The sequence below is a fragment of the Patella vulgata genome, chromosome 1 (genome assembly GCF_932274485.2).
Source record: "Patella vulgata chromosome 1, xgPatVulg1.2, whole genome shotgun sequence".
Lineage (NCBI taxonomy): Eukaryota > Metazoa > Mollusca > Gastropoda > Patellidae > Patella > Patella vulgata.
In genome coordinates this window covers 73,149,931-73,166,532 of record NC_065879.2, presented here as the reverse complement: position 1 = coordinate 73,166,532, position 16,602 = coordinate 73,149,931, and the positions used below count along the sequence as shown (strand labels likewise).

General features: G+C 32.6%; 1 protein-coding gene across 4 annotated transcripts in view; it reads right to left on the bottom strand.

Moving 5' to 3' along the window:
• LOC126809849 (arf-GAP with SH3 domain, ANK repeat and PH domain-containing protein 2) overlaps positions 1 to 16,602 on the bottom strand; it is a 53,225-nt gene that overhangs the window by 17,899 nt on the left and 18,724 nt on the right. For all 4 annotated transcript variants that reach the window (XM_050534665.2, XM_050534683.2, XM_050534692.2 and 1 more), the window contains exons 3-14: positions 14,202 to 14,288; positions 12,915 to 12,976; positions 12,545 to 12,669; positions 11,257 to 11,332; positions 10,509 to 10,562; positions 9,954 to 10,039; positions 7,223 to 7,379; positions 5,716 to 5,745; positions 2,395 to 2,571; positions 1,942 to 1,989; positions 1,511 to 1,562; positions 896 to 944 (exon numbers count right to left, since the gene is read on the bottom strand). In XM_050534665.2, coding sequence (XP_050390622.1) covers positions 896 to 944; positions 1,511 to 1,562; positions 1,942 to 1,989; positions 2,395 to 2,571; positions 5,716 to 5,745; positions 7,223 to 7,379; positions 9,954 to 10,039; positions 10,509 to 10,562; positions 11,257 to 11,332; positions 12,545 to 12,669; positions 12,915 to 12,976; positions 14,202 to 14,288 — 1,003 coding nt within the window. The remainder of the gene's footprint in view (positions 1 to 895; positions 945 to 1,510; positions 1,563 to 1,941; positions 1,990 to 2,394; positions 2,572 to 5,715; positions 5,746 to 7,222; positions 7,380 to 9,953; positions 10,040 to 10,508; positions 10,563 to 11,256; positions 11,333 to 12,544; positions 12,670 to 12,914; positions 12,977 to 14,201; positions 14,289 to 16,602) is intronic.

Genomic DNA, 16,602 nt, shown 5'->3' with positions numbered 1-16,602 from the left:
TATAATTAAATCAAAATAAGGAATTGTAAGAACAAGAATTCTTTGAATTAGGTGAAAAATGAAAGTTTTGATAATTATGTTTTGAGAAATGGATATCTATCCAGATATACAATTGCTTAGATTATATACTCTTCCAAAAGAGTAGGGGATATTGAAATGCAAATACCTATGCAGGTTGTGATATGATAAATAGTCATGGACACTTGACATACTTTGAGAGTATGTTCACAGATGAAGAACTTATCGCTCCAACAGAACCACTGAGATGCACATGCAACACGCAATAGCGCCATACACATGGGAGGGGTTCATCGTAAAATTTGACACTTCAAGGAAGGGTTGATGAAAACTGCCGTGTGCTGGTTTATCTATCCATGTTTGCTTTCCTATCGGTTCTTGCATAAGATTTACTGTTTAGCGTATCTTTTTGGGAGACGTGTTCATCAACGTCAACCAACAACACTGCAAGAATTGGCCGTGGCACTGCAAGAGGGGTGGGTCAGATTGCCCCAAATCGTGATTGGACGGTTGATTAGGAGCATGCCACGACGAATTGCTGAATGTCTGAGGATCGGTGGAGCAATTACTCATTATTAAGACAAAAATCAAAAACGTCCATTTTCACTTTTGACAGTGTATCTCTTTTCGAGTGAAATGGGGCCGTCAGATAAGCCGCCCATATGAACTGTTATGTTCATGTGTAGGTAACTGGCTTGTTATTAATATACACTGGTCTCCTCTAATAAAGACAGCAGTGCATTTTTGCAGTTTTGTATTGTTTTTGAATATCCCCTACTTTTTTTTGAAGAGTATATACTGCACAAATTAATAAATATTAGAGATTTGATGGCAAGTATAAATCTGATATATCTGTAAAAGATTTCTTTAAACTTACTCTTCCATATCTTTTGAATCATCACCTTGTAAATGGTAAGTTCGATTATCTGAAATTTAATTTTTATTATCATTTTTGTGAGTAGGCCAACATATTTCTGCATCAGCAGTATCCCCTTTAATGTAAATCAAATTGCTAAAATAGGACAATTTAGCAGGGTAGAAAAATTGAACCAGGCACTTTACAGGGGTCGATTATGAGTGCATATAACCAACTCTACATCGAAACTGAAAATTTGCATTACTTTGAAAAAGTATCACGGAGCTTCGGGTAATTGCTCAGGTCTACAGTGAATGTTAGCAACATTCTTTCACCCTAATTTAACCATATTGATGTCGGATATATTCTTGAAATGGCATTTAGTAATTGGAACATAATCAAATAACACACTATTTATGGATAACAATTACTATGGTTTATTTCACTGCAAGGTGAAATATATCTGAGACTGCCCCTTACATTACACATGATAAACTCATAGCAGACTTGGAAAATTATATGCACCTTTATAAGGTTTTAAAGCTCTAGTTTTACAGAGTAAAAGGTTTTGTTTCAACATTCTATAGCTATTCATTTTCTTTGTAGGCCTAGACTAACTTTAAAATGAGAACTTACTTGAAGAAGAAACTAAATCAAAGCATTTTTTACCAGGATCATCATGCACCAACTACAATAACAAATATTTTATTATATTTAGTACCGTACGGTATTTATTATATTCATTTCACAAGGTCAGTATATTTCTACAAAAAAACATACAGTGACAAGGATTCTCAACTGAAGTTAAATTAGTACCCCAACATTAATGTTCTCCCTCTCCCCAGAAACTTGGAAATTACACTCAAATTCATGTAATAGGGAAGATAACTCTGTTTGATTCGTTGTTATAAATAATGACATACAGGTCAATGAATATTTTTATACACTGAATGAACAAAGTCATTAAAACATTAAAGGCCTTGTACATGGAGGCCACTGGGTAGATTTAATAGTAGTTCTCCTGAATCAGTCAAACAATCATTGCACCAGATTTGTAGTGTATTTACCTTTACTTGACAAGTTAACAAATTCAATCTCACAGGATCTTTATTTTCCTGAAATAAAACAAAAGTATTTATACATGAATCCCTGACTATGGTCTACATCAAAGACAAGTGATTTCAGGATTGTGCCAAATACATTTTCAAGGGAGTACTTGTCTCTGGACCAATTTTCATGATGTTTAAGAGAAGCTTTAGACAAAATTTCACAAAATGTGGGTGTTTTTTTTCTAAGTGAAACAAATTCATTCCTTGATTCTTTACTTGACAAAATTCTTACCCGTGCACAATGACTCGCTTGATTACTTTTTGGGGGAAATCCTAATAGAAATTCTAATGGAAGGATGTTTGATGAACTTTGACATACTGTGTACTGTCTGCGCTATATTTTGCTGGGCAGCACTGATTATTGATAGAAGAACAAATGCCATTATAACAAAAAGAATAATTGAGACTTACATCTTGATGACTTATTGACATTATTCCATTATTAATACCACATTTTCTTTTCTGCCAAACTCTTCTCATTCTTCCTTCCGATTTCTTTAATAAATAACCATTTTTCTCGCTTCCATGAGCTTTGTTTCCTTGTAATTGATGAAGACTGTAGCCAGATGGAGCTGCATTTGCTGCTGGCTATATAAAAACACAAAGTCAAAATTAATTAACTAAATGTACTTTCAAATTTCTACAAAGGAAGTAACTATTACGGATTTTGTTAAGCGAAAGAAATCAGTGTCAAACATTAAAAAAACTGCAAGGGGCTAATAAAAAGCCTGTAAAAAGCCAAATCAAAAGCAAGTTTTTACAGTCTACAAAATTTATTAAGGACAGTATGCACTAACATGATTTTAGCTAGTTTATTTACTCTATTAAAACATGAATATCATCAAGTTTAGAAATAAATTACTGAAAGTCAAATATCTAAGTTCTAAAATATCAATATTTACACACAAGTGTTAAAATGGAGAAATTTAACATTATTAAAGCAGATCCACCCAACACTCCCCTATGTATGAACAGTTTTCTTAAGAGGGAGAGACCCTACCTTTTCAAAATTAGGTGAGCATTTTTTAGTCCCAATATTTGTTTCAAGTACTGCCCCACCCACACCCAAAACATAATAAATGAATTGCCCCTGGTAAGTTTCTGTACATACTGTCCTAATAATTCGAATACTGCATTTTAGAATAAATTTATATGTATCTATGTCTGACAACTGATGTACAAATTCTATTAGCATGACATCTTAAGCTACATGTAGCCACAACATTTGTGATAACTATTTAAATTTGTGTATAAGCTATGCAATTTTCAATCATCTAATCTAATTAAAAGCTAGCATTAGAATTTTTGTGAATGCCTAAAACTAAATCTATTTTCTTTTTAAACATGTACAGATTTTAATCATATAAATTAAATCCTATTAATACTAAAATTTCTTCATTTAAATTTTTAACTAAACTATGTGAAATCAATCTCTTAAGCAAGTCATAGAGCCTGTACTATAATACGATCCATGATTTTCTTTTTTTACATGTACAGATTTTAATCATATAAATTTAATCCTATTAATACTAAAATTTCTTCATTTAAATTATTAATTAAACTATGTGAAATCAATCTTGAAGCAAGTCATAGAGCCTGTATTATAATACGATCCATGATTTAAATCGATAAATTCTCATAGTAATTCACTCAAAAATTCTGAAAATGATTGTATTATTTTTACCTTTCCGTGCAGTACATTAAAATCAAAATCTTAGCATTACAAGTGAAACATGGTTAAACCAACGTTATTGTACAGTATCAAATAATCGTTAATTTTAACATTGAAAGATTTCAGTCATCTCTTCCAGTTAAAATACAACCAATATCTTATAGATTCCTTAAGTTGTCATATTTTCGCAATGTCTATAGTTTGTCTTATCCGCAGGTATGTCTTGCCGTTTTTGTTTTGCATGTAGTGCAGTCCACTGCACTTACTATTAGATACCTGTGGATGGCATCAAACATATCTGGCACTGACTTAATGGGTTAACCAAGTTTCACTATAAAAATGGCCTTCTACTAACTAAAAACATGCCTACTGTCTCCACTATATGCATTACAAAACCCATTTTCGACCATGCTTTAAACTACAAATCAAGTTACCCTTTTCTTTCATTTTCAAAAATTGTATTATAATATATGCATTCCCAACATCCTAAGAATTCTTTTAGATATGAATACTGTTTTTTTTCTTCAGATTTGTGTCTATTTTTCTAAGAGGTAACATTTTCTATTAGTACTGTACTCTACTGTATTAGATATTGAGATAACTTTTGTATTGGGCAAGAAGTGAATCTTTACAGAATTAGATTTGTAGAATACAAGAACACAAACAAAATTTTGTTTTGTAATTCATAGGGCAGAGACAATAGATATATGACAATAGGTGTATTTATGAGATTATAATCACATTTTAGAGAAAAGGTGTCAAATATTATCATACACATGTACATACACTCACTCAATCAATAAAAGTCATTCAAAGGTTATTCTTAAAAAAAAGCGAACTTAAGTGGAGAAATAAAGTAAAAGATAATAAACTGAAAAACAACAAGACAATGAAGCTTGGAATTAAGTCTTTAATTTTGCAAATATGATATTCAACTTAATAACCACCAAGGTTTAAAAAAGTGTGAAAATGTGGTGACACATAACTGTCCTCTATTTAATTAACTGAACTGAAATGGGGTTTAATGTCCTACTGTTTTGCTCCAACTGGGCTAATGAAGATGGGCATACGCCATACAATGTGCTATGAGGTAAATTTTGCTCGGCCTACTCTTATATTGAATTCCAACTGCCAAGGGATCTTTAACGTGCATGCTAATGTGCACACGGAACCACAGTTCTTCATCCTGTCGGAACGACTATACGTTGCCCCTTGCCAGGCCCCTCTGCCAAAGCAGGGATCGAACAAGGAACCCACTTAGCCACTGGGGCTCCCGTTTAATTAACTAGCATTAGAATATCGACATAGGCGGCAATCTGCTTAAATTTTAAAACAAGAGTGGGTGAAGTTCACAGAGGCCAAATGAGAGGGACGCAATAACAAGCTTTGCGTCATGGTTTTGAGTTTTTGTGCCCATCGCAAATGGCATAAAATCAGGTGGTTTCAATGCAGTTTTCAACATTATAATCATAATGCTCAACCAGTACCAAACATATACCGTGGTTCAGATATGATACAAATCTACTCTGGCATGTTCCACACAGCCCAATATTACCCAGTGGCACTGGGAGGGACTGCCACCCCCACCCCCACCCCCTCCCCTGCACACACATAAATATTGGTTGGGTTTTTTTTAACCCGGACGGAATCTTATTCCTCATGCAAAATCATGGGTCACCACGCCCCTGGAAGTTTATGTCACACTGGGAGGGACTGCCACCCCCACCCCCACCCCCTCCCCTGCACACACATAAATATTGGTTGGGGTTTTTTTTAACCCGGACGGAATCTTATTCCTCATGCAAAATCATGGGTCACCACGCCCCTGGAAGTTTATGTCACACATATTCGAACAAATTTCAAGCTTTCAAGGGAAATAAAAATAAATTCTACATCAGAAATAATCAAACATCTCTCTCAAGTAAATTACACTATACAGATAACCAAAGGGTGTACGTCATCATAAAATATCAACCAGAAAGAATTGGAAACAAAAAATATAAATTACAAGACTTATAAGACATTTAGTATACATAAAAGAATAATATAGAAATATATACCCAGCCTCCTGACAATCTATTAGGTGCGTGCTTTGAGAAAAAATTATTTGTTTTATTATTTTATTTAATCTATTACAATCAAAAATTTCAATCATACTGTCCATGCATTATGAAGATTATGTGTCCCCTACCACAAGAATACAATTTATCCCAAGCATGATATGTTAATACAGTAGTAGTACTCAAACATAAATTCAGACACTTAATTTCACCATGTACTATCCTGCAAGCACCATATATATACCTAATACCGATATGTACTATCCTGCAAACACCATATACCTAATATCGATATACATGTAATAGTAGATGAAAAGATTGAACTACTTTAGACTCAAGATTTGGATGGCCTTGATGGAATTCATACATGCAACAATGCAGTTACAGATCAAGCACACTATCTGCTGTACCACCAAGTCCCTCCCCCCCCCCCCACCAAAAGAAAATGTTCTTTCTTATTGCATAAAAATGCTTCACACGTCTCAAAGTTTATAAAGGGAAATAACTCTGCAATTCAAGTCTCTACCCAGGCATTGTTGCACTGTCAAGATTCTATTATTGTAAAACAATACAAATCAATACCATCCAAATGCGTACCTTATTTCACAGTGCTAGGATAAGACCTCTTTGATTTAGAAACTCACAAACCTAGAAGCAGACTCACTGATGCTAACAAACTTCAGTACCCACTACATATCTGCTGACATATCTGTATCACAAGTGTAATAACGTCAATCATCAAATATGACAATTAATTACAAAAGTACCATACGACACTGTCCGCTATAGAGAACATGGTTTTATGTTCACACTATCAGAGTGAGCAATTTCTGATTGATTTGTTTATGTGATACTTCCATTTCACAGCACGGTCTAAAAGAGCTGTGACTGGCTGCTTCTACAGCAGCAATACAGATATGTATACAGATGAAGCTAGTGGTGAGTCTGGGTCTGGGGTTACAAGAATGTGATTTAGGTGATGGATGTAATTTCTGACTTTTGCTTAATGTGAAATTTAATCTTATAGAGCTTGTCACCATTACAAATCCAAAGAAATGTAACACATAAAGCGTATGTACCTTGCAGGTGTTCATTAACACAAGTGTGTATGTAAGTAAGCATACAAAGTTTTATAAGTGAGGCTTCACAGGACAGTAAGTATATCTAAATATTCAGATAAGAAACATACACGTAAATTACACATGGTGGGGTCTTTCAATGTGACAATAATTTATCGCTATCAATATTTGGACAAGCTCTATATTCTTAAATTTTTGGTTTCTTTTCAAAAATTAAGCAGGACACTGGTTTGTTGAACAAAAAATCTATTGTATCATGGGGGGAGGGGGGGGGGAAGTATCTCAATATTAGTTCTATCTACAGAACTAAATTGTTCAGATGTAGAAAACAGCCGATTAACAAACAAACCCAATACCTTTAATTTTTACCCAAATCAAAGAGATCCAACCCATTTTAAATAAATTCCTTATAAGGTTACCATAGTTACCTCTTTGATGGTCATATTGCTTTTTAAAGAATCACGTAATTCCATGAGCTGTTTACGTTCTTTGTCTTGGCGATTTTTTATTGCATGTAGCTGATGCACCAGTCCATCTATAAAACTATGGAAATGTGTGATTGTCTTCAGACCATCTTGAAAGAAACTGAAATTATAACAAAATGAAATGTATTTCAAGCCAAATATAATGCTAAAGTTCCGAAGGCGTGCATGGAAGAATGAATAAGAAACCAACTTTTGTCTATTTCAGCCTTACATTCCGATATTTGTGATGCCCTAACCCTTACTTTATAAGTATAGTATATATACATACAAAGTCATAATAATTAGGATACATGTCTCTTTTCTTATGATGTCCTATGGGCTTAAATATTCTAGATATTTAATACTGACCTGCTTTTGCCAAGGGGTAAAGAAATTTTCCATATGAATAAATAAGTAATTCCAAAAATAATAAATTAAAACCACAAATTCATGTATACATTATGAAACAATAGCACAAAATTATGTTTTAAATATTTAAAAATAAACCAGAAACAAGAGTTATCTCCCATATAGGTCTAAACAGGAAGAAATTGACGTCTCGTTGGCTTCTTGCACATGTGCATTAGTTTGAATTGAATACCTAAATTATTCTAACTCATTAAAAGCATACAATATGAAGTAATAGTGTTAAGTTAACATAATGGTTTTTAAAAAATTAAAAAATTCAGAAATCAACAAGAGTTATCTCCCATATACAACTTGAAGAAATTGACGTCTGCTAGTTTTCTTGCACATGAGCATTACATGTTGTAGGCTAGCTTGGTCATGTCATTTGCCTGGTAGGGTTTGTTATGACAGGATGCTAGCTATTTTTGACTAAACAAAAACAATTTAGGTACAAAAAAGTTTGTTAACTATTGAGAAATAGTATCAAGTGTTCAAGAAGGTGCAAGCATACCCTGGAGAGAGTACAAAAATTAAATATCACAGAAGGTATGTTGGCTATGTACTTTCTCTTATCACAACTCTCAAATATTTATATTGTGTAATGAAACCAATGTTTTCAATGTTACTGTTAGGACATGTACATTTAGGCCTAGCTATCTGAGACAATTAGAAGGATTTAGTTAGGCCAACATGTGGGCCTAGTTAGGCTATCTGAGGTGATTACAATGTAGAAGGATTTAGGTCAAAAGGTTCCATCCAAAACAAAACAGTAGGGCCTAATGCAAGAGCAAAATGAAATAAAACAAAATGTTGACTGACTAGCCAAGTACTGAAATGATAAAATTCCCCCCACCCCAAACCTAACCTTTAATGCACACAATCTCTTTTTTTTTTGTGGGGGGGGGGGGGGGTCATTGAAAACAACCAATTTTTTTTTTCCTCAAATTCAGAGAACAGACATCAAATCATTAATGTCCCTTAAATTTTCAATTATTTATCACATAAAGCCTAAAATCATTATAGGCCCATATAATAATGCAGTTAGTACAACTTTGAATTTAGAATGCAAACTCTTAAACAATTAACATGGACTCAATTTTGGACTTGATGGTGTGAAATCCGGGGGTTAAGATTCCACATATATGTTCAGTGAGTCGTATCTTAGGGATTCTGATCATCCAGTCATTTGGCGGGTGTATGATGTATGAGGTGATCTGTCCCCGCTATGGATGCTAGTTTACACCCGATCCTATGCATGTATGGCTCTCTAGATAGAGAGGGAGGCCAAGTGTGGTCAGTGCGAGTCTTCCTTGTATTTCTCTATTAGCGTGATAGATCGAGATACATAGGATTTCATTTATCATCAAGTAATGGAATTAGTCTTTTAATTTTTTGTTCTTTAAAAAAAGAAGCAGTTACATGCTATCTAGGCCATAGCTAAGTAGATATGTGGAATTTAAGATCCACGACAAATCAAATCATGAATAAAATAGCAAAATTAACATGGTCATGGGCCATCCGCATTCAGTACACTGACGACTTGCACACATATTTCTTGGGACATTGTACTCATTATAAAGCTCTATTGAACCCAGCCTGGAAATGATGCTTTTATTTGCAACTGACAAACTGTTAGGCACTATCGAAGTTGTACACAGTATTTGTAACTTTGAGTCATACGTTTAGTTAAGTTGTACAGTAAATACAGTTTTTATGGGATACAATCACTAGTTTTTATTCTAAAAGCATGACGTTTCGACACTTATCTGACGTTTTATTTACGTGTACGTAAGTTCAGTATAGTGTACAGTAAAATGTGCTTTTTAGTTCAATAGAGTTGTAAGGTAAAATGTTCGATTTACATGTACATTAGACTAATATGTGCTTTGTGGGTTAAGTAAAACCCTGTCTCCCCCCACCCACCCGCACTGTTTATATTGCAGAAAATTAATGATTAATCTCTACTGAAGACACTTTCAGACAAGTTTACAAGCACATGTAAGGTATGTTAGTGACCATAACCTACTGAGATTTATTGCTAGATCAGTTTGAAAATTCTAAGGATAAAAGAAATAATAATAAATCTTTAACCCGTTAAGTGCATAGGTCGTTATGTAACGTCCTGGACAACTGCCACTCACTGTGTGTAGGGCGTAATATAACGCCTTGGAGGTATTTTCCCCAACCTATTCTTAGAACATAGTACATAGTTCTTCGTCACTTCGTCAAATTAATTACACAATAGGGGGTAGTTAACGTTAAAAAGTTAATTTTATGTTGCACTTACTTGGATTGAGCTTGATAATATTCCACTAAATACTGTAGCAAATCTACTCCTTTCTTTGTTTTTATCTCATTCACTTTAATTAAATACTGAAAACAAAAATTATATATAATGATAAAATTCGAAATATATCAATCAATCAAGCACAAGAATTTCCCATCTTTTTTTGGGGAACTGGCAGAACTATGACAGGACTCAATTTCGATCAGTATTGACAAAGATTTGATGAATAAATTAAAAATTTGTCAACATTTGGCATTCACTGCAGACGATATAAATCTATAATCTTTACTAAAATCTTTTGATGGAAATCTTTTTTAATTGGATTGAATCTAAGCCAGTAGATTATTTACAGTTGTTGTTTTGATTAAATATTAAAAGAAACAATTTTAGTAAACTTTTGTCTGAATTAAAGCTGTCAAAAATTCTCTAAAATATGGAAATGATAATCAGTGGATGTAATCATAATCTTGGGTTGTACTATAATCTTATACAAACAAATTTGTTTAAAATAAATAAGACAGAATAAAGAGCTTAATCAAGAGAGATTTCAAATACCTCGCACATCTGTAGCTGAAACATTTTTCTTTCTTTTTCCATTTCGTCAGCAATCTGAAAAATATATGTAGTAGTATAAAGATTTATTCGTTCTTGTTTTCATAGTAGTGAATCAACAAATAAGAAATGTATGTCTATGTTTAACAACATCAGTAAATAATCCCACACAATCTCTACTCTTGACCAGCGGTCACTATAAACTCTTTTCATAGTGGACCAGATATAACTGAAAGAATGCAGAGCGTGGACCGGATAAATATTTTGTTCAATACAATACACTGAATGTGCACAAAAAGTAAGGATAGTCATTCTATTTATTTATCAATACATGAAATACACAAAATAAATAAAACAATATGTGTTATATAAAAAGTGTAAGAAGCTAAAGCATGTTTTTACTTTTTTAGCATGCAACGGCATGCCAAACAAACTGAGTTTGGTGACCCCTGCTCTTGATGAATGCTGGCAAATTAAGCAGCTCACTTCCTGTATGTTTTCTACATGTATATTCCTCATCTTGGTATATTCATGTCTAAGACAAGAATCGTGCATTATGTGTATTCTAGTTGTGCTTTTGCATCGCCAATTTATTTGTTGTAAAGCCCTATTTGATTGATCACAGAAAAGTTTACCAATCATAATTTGGCATACATTCTACATGGTCATAGTCTATGAAATGATTTTTCATTTCAGCGCACCTTGACAGTTATGTTTTGTTGACGATACTTTGTAAAATGCCCAAACTTACTTCTGCTCCAGATACCTCAGTTCTAATCATACCCGCCTCTTTCGCTTGTTGTTTCTTTTCCTTTTCTATTTTTGAACTGGAAGTACAATTAAAAGTATCAGTACAATGACAATTCCATGTACAGTACGGGTACATGCAAATGGAAGATTATCATTATTTAAGACAAAGATACTTTTTTTTAGACGTGTTGTAGTCACTGATGTTCAGACTGCCTTTGTATTTTTAATTAAGCAACACTGCCAAGTTTGTGAACAATTGAAATAAAATTGAAATATCGGGGTCAGACAGTGCCAATGTTATCGAAAGCGTGCGAGAACCGAATAAAGAATATGAAGCTACCCATGCGTAGGTAACTCTAACCTCTGATCTAAGAGGTCAGAATAGTTAAACTGGTTTGGCTTATAGTACATGTGAACGCAACATGATGCTGTCTTAAAAACCCCAGCGATTATGAACTGGTTTAAAACTAAGCGTCTGAACAGGTTATTATAGTCGAATGGGATTATATAGCAGTTGGTGTTACTTGCTTGTTGTATTAGAGCGATGTTTACTACGGTTTACGGCCAAATAAATTTTGGGATGTCATTTTTTTACCTTCCGTATATAAATCGAAACCGAGTATAAGACAAATGCCAGACTTTGCTGAAAAATTTCTCGATTTATGACCTGAAAAATACGGTAATTTTGGGGGTATTTGAAACCGGTACGGATGGGCAGTAGTCGGCACGCTTTCATTCTATGGTGTTACAATGTCATGTAATTTTGTAGGAATATTATTGACATAAATTTGAATACCGTACAGGAATTAAATATGAAAAATAACGAGGTGCACCTATTTTTTTTTTATTACGCATGAATATGAATATTTTGTTGACACATGATTCTTAATTGTGGTTTGAAAACGCCTGCTTAAATAACGAAAAGAGTTATGTCCCTTTATTTTCGGGAAGAAAATGTCCAACAACTAAAATTTTGAAATCCCATCACTGATCCATACTATATGTAGATTATTTTATAAGACTAACATATGGTTGGTTTTTACTGATTTAATTCATGTAGATTATTATGAGATAACATGCAGCTTAAGTTTTCCTGAAAAAAAAATATTTCCATTCATTTGTACAGAGGACAATGATTTTTCATCCGATCTAATTGACTTCTATATCTTTTCCTTTTCTAAAGAATCAGACAGTATAGGGTACAGTAAGGAAGTTGGGACTTAAACTTAAAATGAAACCAATCAAGAAAAGATTTTGGCGCAAGGTGAAGAAATCTTATTGTCACTTACAATTTTGTTTCATAGTCTTTCCATGCTTTATCAAATGGTTTCTTTAAATCGCCTTTTACACCTTTTAATTCTCCTTTAAGAAAAGCATCCAAAGGATAGAGTACTATGTTATTCAAACTTTGCATCTGAAAAATAAGTGTAGCATTTATAAATAGCTATAACGACATGGAGGACTTGCATCGAAAATATCAGAATTATCATTATCTTATTAAATTGGATAATAAATGATAGCTACATCAATTCAACAAAAACTAATATAGAGATAAAATAGAATTGATCCATTTAACTAATATTTTCTCCAATGTTTTTTATACTTTTGAATGGCTATGGTCTTATATTATGTATATACCATATTCATATTTTCACTTACCAGGTTTTTCATCATGGCAGAGAGTTCTTTTGTAACATGAGAAAATTTCACAAAAGCAGCACCTGAAAGGAATGTCAAAGTATGTCTCCAAAAGATGTACATGTATTCCTCTCCACATATTATTACAGGAAACTACACAGACAAACTACACAGACATTGCAAGAAATAAACAACAAATATCAAATCCAGTGAAAGAACACTTTTATATCATATGTTATTATACTATTTTAATGACAACATTAATTAAGACCTTTAATTTAATGAACCAGAAATGACCACTTAAAAATCTTTTAACACAAACGAGTAACACGTGTTAAAGATGCATTACGTAAGATTTAGAGAAAGCACTGACTGTTCCCGATATAATAGTTTAAAAATTGATGATGTAAAAAGGAATAAATTGAAAAATTCTGTCAAATTAGTGTACATGAGCGTTTATGACTGTTTAAGGTTTTGTTAAGAATAGCGTAGTCTCTGTTTTCATTTCTACCATTTGTAAAGAAAGTCTTGATTATCCATTTTTAAATTAAATTATTAAATGGCGATCATGTTTCATTCCATAATAATCCATGGTCTAGAGAGTTGTTTAAGGGCTTTTCATGTGAATAAATGTCTAATTAATAATTTCTATAACATCTGACCTGCAATAGGCATATTTAACTCTTACATGTACATACAGTAATGCATCTTTAGCTCTTATGTAATGCTTCTGTAATGCTGATTAATTCATTACAAACAATCAAATGAAAAAAAAATAATTTAAATGTCAGATCTGGCAAAACAATAAGATGAAAATATGTTGTAAGCCACAGGATATGAATATAATGCTTCTATTTATTCCAGTGACCTTGAAATTTTCCTTATGCAATATGATACTTTCTAATTTTTCCTTATTACTTTCTTCAGTTCAAATTGCACTTAAAGTAACCTTTGATCAGTGGGTTTTTTTTATAGTAGAAGATCTTATTCACCAAAATCTTTTAGTTAAAATATGAGAATGCTACCATTTTGTCATGCTTAATTTATGAAGTGTGTAAATACTATTATTCTAAATGTGACATACAGACACCTACATGTACAAACAGTATCAAAAATAACAAAAACTGTGACAAAATTATATGCATTTGCCCTATATGTTAGTCACATTCAAAAGTCCAAAACTGGTTGTTAAGACAAACAGCTCTTTTGCAGTATTTTTCACACTTGAAGATGCCACAAAAAAGCAGTATCATCAGAATATCTCACAGGTACATCCTAGAAATGGATATATATACATAAAAATCTTACATATTTCTGATTCTTGTTCCCGTGTTTTGGCGATGTTGCCCAGTCTTTCCAGATTCTCTGATAGGTAAGCTTCATTTGCAACATGGGCTGAAAAAATAAGTTTAGATGTAGTTAAAACATTGACATACCAGTATATCAATAGAGGCAACGCAAACTTCACAAATATAGAAAAGGTAGTTAGAAGGTAGTTTAGTTAGAAAATTAATGTTCATTAAAATCAACAAATAGATTACACAGCATCCATGTAACCTCCCACAGACTGAAACTGACATGAATAATAATAAAGTGTTAATTTCAAAATCATTACCATCACATATTTATCACATTGGCTGTGCATGTATGTTAGTGGAATATTTGGAAACCAGAAGAGAAAAATCATGAGTTCTCTGGAAAGAGCTAGCTAGGTTATATTTCAGAATGCTAACTATAGGTAATCAGAGTATAAATGAATATTGTATTCACTCAAAGATAAACTATGCTTAGTATAGGCTTCAACTGCAGTTTGGGAAGAAAATGTTTTTTATTATCATTACACTATACATTAGGAACATAATTTTTCTTTATACAGAAGGTAAAAAAAAATAAACTGATCATTTCAAACAAATAACTATGTTCCTAAAACTTTAATTACAGACTATCACCAAGTGTTTCTGTCCTTGATTTGTGGTCCCAATGCTGTACCCCAAGTTGAACAGCATTCATCATATCTATAATGGCTGCTAGGATCAAATTTGTAGATTGAAGTATCTCATACATAAGATAATGTTTTTAGCAACAAATCAATGGTTAAATATTTAGAATCAGGCAGGACTGTCAAGGAAATATCTCTAAGGTTATTATCATTCAAATAAATTTCAATCAAGGAAACGAAAAAATGCTTATCAACCATTTTGAATACTTAATGTGACACAGCGTTTTAAATTTAACGCAAAACTGAACATCAACAATAAATCTAACACGATTCCTATTACTGAGTCCAAAACCTGATAAACTAAGAAAATGCCACATCTAAGAAATACATCACCATAGTAATCAATGGCTAGCAAGTTAGTAGCAACCATTCAAACGTCTCGAAAAAAATCAATTTCCAAATTTTCACGTCTAAAAATAAACGATGGTTTTATTCAAAAATGGGTAGTATAGAATGTTGGTGGGCCATTAAAACATTCTGTCTGTTAGACTCCAGTCTTGTTAATAGCAACCTTTTAGGTTTTAATCAGAAAACATGTCTTTCTTATTTCCCCAAGGGTCTTGCTGCATACGCTACCTACACTCAAATTTTTCGGTATACCAGTACAAATCAAACTGTATTACAACAATGTTTTTGCTGTTACACTATACGCTGTTTGATATTTGTTTATTTTTTGCAATGTCTATATTCTGTCTTGTCTGCAGATTTATCTTGTAGTTTTTTGCTTTGCGTGTAGTGCGGTTCTCCTGCACTTACTATTAGGGGAATTTATTGTTTTTTATCTAGTAGTAGATTACTATTACCCATGTGCTTACATGTCTGTCTGTGTCAACAGTGGCCAATTCAATCTTGTAACATCCTTTTGAATCTTTCTGTAATTATTTAAATATCTAAAAGCTAAATCATTGCCCTTGTCATCAAATTTTTGTAAACCAACCTAATTTACAATTTACTAGACATTTTTGACAGAAAAAAAATATATATATGCACATTGTATTATCAGTGTAATTTAATCCAAATTGATCGAAAGATGACACTTCTATAAAGATCATGTTTTCAAACACACCTCTAATTTAAGGATCATGAAGCTAATGGTTTGGTTTTGATGTCTACCTGCAGTCAACATTTTAGTTGTGCTTACTCTTAAAACTTGAAAGCACTGGACAGCTTTCCCAAATACATATGTATATACATTTAGAAAATGAAATACCATTGCACATGGAAAATCCTATTATTATAAGCCTGATATATAATTAACAATTAAAATTAATGTCACAGATTAATATATTTAGGACATATCAGGCTTCAGGGTCTGATGTAGGACCATATAATATTATAAAATGTATAGTAAAAGTACATGTAAGTATGTTTATCTTAAGGCCAGTAGATCATAATTAGCATTAAATCTGCCTTCATTAGTGGTAATTTATTAGATACCTATAGATATAATATAGGTAATTATATATGAATATAGCTGACTCATACATCATGGATTTCTTATATAATTGTACTACTGGTACATATAACTGAAATGAATGAATGAATGAAAAAAGACAAAATCTAAGTAGAGTGGGGGGTGGGGGATTTACAAGTATAGTATCCCTAAAAATTTGTCTGATGACAACTAAAATCAACTCTTTTATCTGACAAAAATAAGCTTACATGTACATCAATAAATATTGACAGTCATTTGTCAAACTATATATGCCA